This window comes from Benincasa hispida, chromosome 12 (genome assembly GCF_027475165.1).
Source record: "Benincasa hispida cultivar pf3 chromosome 12, pf3_genome.v1.1, whole genome shotgun sequence".
Taxonomy (NCBI): Eukaryota; Viridiplantae; Streptophyta; class Magnoliopsida; order Cucurbitales; family Cucurbitaceae; genus Benincasa; species Benincasa hispida.
Window position 1 is genome coordinate 78,490,264 of NC_143489.1, and position 5,747 is coordinate 78,496,010.

At 34.7% G+C, this 5,747-nt stretch overlaps 1 protein-coding gene across 1 annotated transcript; it reads right to left on the reverse strand.

Annotated features, from left to right (window-relative positions):
* Window positions 1–238: 238 nt before the first annotated feature.
* LOC150032221 (pyruvate dehydrogenase E1 component subunit alpha-3, chloroplastic-like) lies at window positions 239–3,266 on the reverse strand. The gene is made up of 3 exons (XM_090307725.1): window positions 2,828–3,266; window positions 1,626–2,406; window positions 239–810 (listed from the first exon to the last, which is right to left on the reverse strand). Exons 1-3 carry the CDS (start codon window positions 3,053–3,055, stop codon window positions 533–535), a joined length of 1,287 nt encoding a protein of 428 aa, XP_090163851.1. The 5' UTR covers window positions 3,056–3,266; the 3' UTR covers window positions 239–532.
* Between the last annotated feature and the right edge of the window lie 2,481 nt (window positions 3,267–5,747).

The following is a 5,747-nucleotide window of genomic DNA, read 5'->3' on the forward strand; positions in this document are numbered from 1 at the left end:
TCATTATTATAGATATGTTTCAACTATCATGTTTGGTCTAAGAAGTTGGAGTTGAGCCGCAAAGAATTCTTTTGGTATAGCTACAACAGGATGGAGGTTAGATCAAAGTGCATGTCAATACACTAAACTAAGTTCACTTTGATAAAAAAGGAGACCAACTTTTTACGCTCTGAGTAGAGACCAAAATAGAATAAAAATAGAATACGAAACATAAAAGTATAAAAGTTCAAGAATAAAATAGGCTTTAAACTGTTCATCGATCATAAATATTAAAACGTAATATGTAAAGCATTACAATGCTTTCCTTCTGCCACATAACTAGATTAGTAGAGGAGCGTTTTGTATCATACACTAAATCAAAATTGGGAAAAACTAAAGGACGACCTGAAGAAAGGAAAGAAATTCCTGGTTCCTTCAGAAAAAGCTAATTTAACCTTCAATTACAAATAATCAGAAATAACCCAACAGAAAACAGTGAAGAAAACCAATTAAAATAAATAAAGACTTTGATAGATAACGAACTTTGTGAAGTTTAGACATGTGCAGTGCCTTCTGTGAACTTGGGATCCTCACATCTGTACTTTCCATCAGGCCCAATTCCAAAGCCTTTAGGATCAGCAAAAACATTCTCTAATAACTGGCTTCTGGCTGGAAGGGGACTTTCATCTGCAAAACTAACTGCATCCTCAACCACCTCAACTATCTTATCTTTTATTCCCTTTAGCTCTTGTTCACTGGCTAGATTATTCTCCAGCAAGTACTTCTTCAAAGCTACAATGGGATCTCTAGCAGCATAACGGGCCTTCTCATCTGCCACGGTTAAATCAGGAATGCTTAATCCTTTGTACTTTCCAGAGTTATTATGCTTTTTGATAAGAAACTACTACATTTGAGTCTGTAAGTAAGCAAAGTACAATGAAGAACCTGATGGGGACATTGAGTTCTATCATCTAATCAAATTTCTCCATGAACTCTAAAGACACCTCATTTAACTGATGAACATTAAAAATCTACATATTATTATGTTAATTTGCTAAATATATATCACATGAGCTCCAAGTGTTTTTCCTTGTGAGCAATCATGTAAAAGTCAAATAATGTAGTTATGTCCTTCATGCTTGGCTGGTTTCTTCCTTTTACAATGTCCACTTGAAGAAAAGAAAGAATCAGCTGTCACTTCCACACTTCCACTTCCACGATGTTTGGTTCACTTAGAATCTATATAGTAACCATTGCAAGATGAGTCCATTAATTGTATTCAGTAGACTGACATTTGAAGATGAACAATGCAATCTGGCCTCAGACAGTGTACTCTGGATTAAACACTGGCAAAATCAACTACAAAACCTATTTCCCTCTTTGTTCAGTAAAAAATGATGAACAAATGAGAAATTTTTTCAAGTTAACTAATGAGTGAATTTATAGCGGTGCAGCTCATTACAACCCTGAATGATTTAGCCTTAAATGCTATGATGGAGTACGGATTAAGAGATTAGCTATCATGATTTATGAGAAATGAATTAAGGATCTTTAGCTAGCCGTAATAATAAATGTCAACAAGGCCAAGCAAATGCATATTTAGAAATGACAGAACCAAATGTAGGTATAAATTTAAGAGCACTAACCAGGGTCACGGAGTTCATCTGGATCAGCCAGTGAGTGTCCTCTAAACCTATAGGTTTCACATTCCACGAGAGTTGGTCCTTCTCCTCTCCTAGCTCTTCCAATTGCCTCTTTTGCAACCTCCCTCACCTTCAAAACATCCATACCATCAACATGAACGCCAGGCATTCCAAATGCAGGACCCTTCTTCCAAATCTCAGGATCTGAAGTAGCCCTCAAATGTGACATTCCAATTGCCCAAAGATTATTCTCCACGACAAATACAATTGGCAATTTCCACAAAGCAGCCATGTTCAAACACTCAAAGAACTGGCCATTGTTGCAAGTTCCATCCCCGAAAAACGCCAGAGTGACGTCTTCACAGTCTGCCTCTTTTAAAACCTCTCTCTTGTATTTAGATGTAAATGCAGCACCAGTGGCCACTGGTATGCCTTCCCCAATGAAGGCGAAGCCACCTATCAGATTATGTTCTTTCGAGAACATATGCATCGAGCCACCTTGACCACGGCAGCAACCAGTGGTCTTTCCAAAAAGCTCACTCATGACCTCACGGGATGGAACTCCCTTGCTGAGAGCATGAACGTGATCACGATAAGTGCTCACTACAGTATCCCTCTTTGTAAGAAGCTTGATGAACCCGGTTGAAACAGCTTCTTGGCCATTGTAAAGGTGAACAAAACCAAACATTTTGCCTCTGTAATACATCTGTGCACACATATCCTCAAACTCTCTGCCTAATACCATGTCCTCATACAGTACCAAACCCTCTTCTTTTGTAATCAGCTGTGTGGAGACAATAAAGGGAACCAAAAAAGGGGAAGAACTTTTAAACCAAAATGGTTCATGTAGCAAAGCAATGCATACAGAAGCTTCCAGTAGAGTAAAATTTTGCACGAATCCAATAATTCAACGAAGCTAATTCTTAGTTGGGCAAAAGAACAAACAATAACCTCCAATTTCATAATGGTAAAATCTCAAACCATCTAAATTTCCAAACGAAAACAACAGGGAGACCAAAATCAACAAATCAAAAACCAACAAAAGCAAAATCGTTAAAGCTAGATGATTCCATGCGGGCATACAAAGTGAAATTTCATGCTACACTACCCAATTCCCCCATGATTTCCGGGACATTCATTAAAAACCCAATAACAAAAACAATCAAAGCAACAAATTCAGAATCTAGAAATGGAAGAAACAGTACCAAATTGGAACTGGGTTTGAGCTTCTTCTCCTTGACAACATCGGAAACGGCAACGGCAGGGGAAGATCGAGAGCGAGTATTGGATTTAGATAGAGAAGGGATGCGGAATCGAGATCCAAGAAACTTGGAGGAGGATCTAAAGGGATCAAAGAAAAGGGGTTTTTCATTGGATCTGGTGGAGTTGAGAGGAAGGGGTTGGAGGATTTTGAGTGATGAAGAGAAGGACATTGTGGGAGGAGGAGGAGGAGGAGGAGAAGAAGAAGAAGAAGAAGAAGGGGAAATGGCAAAAAGGAGAAAAGATAGATGGGAAAATGAAAGGGAAAAAGAAGAGAAGATATATAAAAAGGGGAAGAGAAAGGAGAAAGGGGCGGAGGAAACGAGGAGGAGCTTGGAAATCGCCGCCTTTTCTGAGGTGTGAGGATTTTGGTGTGTTCGTTTTTCACTGGAGCACAAGATGAAATGTAGGAGAAAGAAGAAAGCCACTCAACGAAAACCAACTACTTCCTAGTTTCTACACATATTTGTCATTTAACATAATTTTTCTAAATATTAAGTGTGTATATATTAGAAAATTACTCAAAATATGAAAAAATTACTTTTTAGTCCCTATCTTGAAGAATAGATGTGCTAGGTTAGATCCATGAGTTTTCACAATGTAACATTTTTGGTCCATGAATTTTTAAACCATCTTTTTTTTTTAATTCTTTTAGAAATGGGTTCTTAATGTAACTTTTTAACTCAATTATAAAAAAATATCCCTGAATTTTATATTTTGTATAAAAAATACCTATAAACTTTCGAATGTTTCAAAAATATCCTTAAACTTTCAAGAGGAGTTCAAAAATGCTCTTGCCATTAGTTTTGGATAGAAACCTTCTTGTGCCAAAGATCTTACCATTTCCGAAGGAACTGGAGTTAGTTAAAGTTTTGTTTCGAAAATGCCCATAAACTTTCAAAAGTTTAAAAAATACTTTAAAAAGTTCAAAAATGTCTTCGTCGTTAGTATATGAACAAAAATTGTTATTACCTCGTAACAAAAATAACTTTAAAATTAAAAAAAAATTAAGAATGTTCATACCGTTAATATAATGATCAATTTGTTTGAAGTTCAAAAAACCCAATTTTAAAACAAATTATATATATATCCTCATTCTTTTCATATAAATACTTTATTTTTCTCTTAATTTTCCAATTCTTAACTATACCAATTTTCTCAACAACAAAAAATTTTAAGTTAAATCATAAAATCCCACAAAATTTCAAAGTCAAAAGCTCCCCTTAAAACATATCAAAATGATAAATAGTCAAACAAAAAAAATGTATTTGGCTATTAACAAACATTCATCTACTATCGTACAATTTTGTTAAAACATTTAAGTCCTAAAATCTCTTTGGTGCTTCTTTTATTCTCTTTGTTCCTATTATAGTCCATATACTTGAACTGAAGTGTGTCATTTTATTTATTTACTTATTTTTTTTTTATAAATAAATATTAACAAAAAGGGGAGCAAGAGACTACTATAGAAGAGATTGGGAGAAAAATATGAAAAATAGAGAAATAAGACAGTATTTACAATTTCTGTTCATATAGCAGTGAAGATTATTTTTTAACTTTTTTAAAGTTTAAGGGTATTTTTGAAACTTTTGAAAATTTTGGGTAATTTTAACACAAAATACTAACGGTTTTTATCCAAAACTAACGGTAGGTATATTTTTTAACTCAATTTGGAAATTTAAGAGTGTTTTTTAAAAAATTTAAAAGTTTAAGAGTGTTCTTGACACAAAGTATAAAATTTAGGGGTTTTTGTATAATTTAGCCTAATTTCTTTCATTGTTTTTAAATAATTATGTGATCTTTTAAATCAGAAAAAATAATTTAAATGATTATCCATTCCATCTCTTCTCTCCTATTCTGAGGAGTTGAAAGTGTATTAGGTTAAATACATGGCTAAAGAATGAAGTTCATCCATGTCGAGAGAATATTCAAAAGGATGATCAAGAGCTTACAGTACAACCTATTTATAGCCCTTAAAAACATTAAGTACTCATTATTCTATATTAACAACTAAACTACTATTGACCAAATTATACAAATAATCAAAATAAAAACATAAACTTGTTTGATAACTATTTATTCTTTCTCGTTTCTGGTATTTTTTTCTTACATTTTTTCATATTTTATAGTTTAAATATAATCTAATGTATAAAATAAAAATTATATAACATGCATTAAAATATAAAAAAATAATTATCAAATACACATAAGTCTCGATGTAAGATTAATAAGAATAATACAATTCACTACAAGAAAAATAGGAACTCCCGACGCCATTTTAATGCGTCGGGAATTAGGTCATCAAGAGAGACGGTCTCTCCCGATGAAGTAAAGGACCGTCGGGAGTTCCGACGCCGGGTGTTAACTGTCGGGCGGCGTCGGGAGAGGGGTTTGGTTTAAACCAGACCCCTTCTTCTTCCTCACTCCCCCAAAATTTTTTATCTCTTCCTCTCAAAAAACCCTAACCTCCTTCCTCCGCCGCCCCCCTTCACACCCGCCGACCCATTTTCCTTCTTCCCTTTATGCCTCCGCCACTCCCCCCTGTCATCGCCCCTCTTCACGTCTGCACCGCCGCTTGCCCTTCCCCCTTTGCGCTGCCGTCCGCCGCTGCCTTCCCCCTTCATTGCTTGCAAATTTGTTGTTTATTTTCAAGCTTTCATCAAGGTTCGTACACATCCATTTCATTTATTTTCTCTTATTTTATATCTTAATTTAAGCCATTGTTTTTAATTTCTAGCATGTTGGTAATGTTGGTAATGTTTAATTTTTAGCATGTTACTAATGTTGGTAATTAATGTTGCTAATGTTTAATTTCTAGCATGTTGGTAATCTAATGTGAATTATAAATTATGGATTGTGGATGTT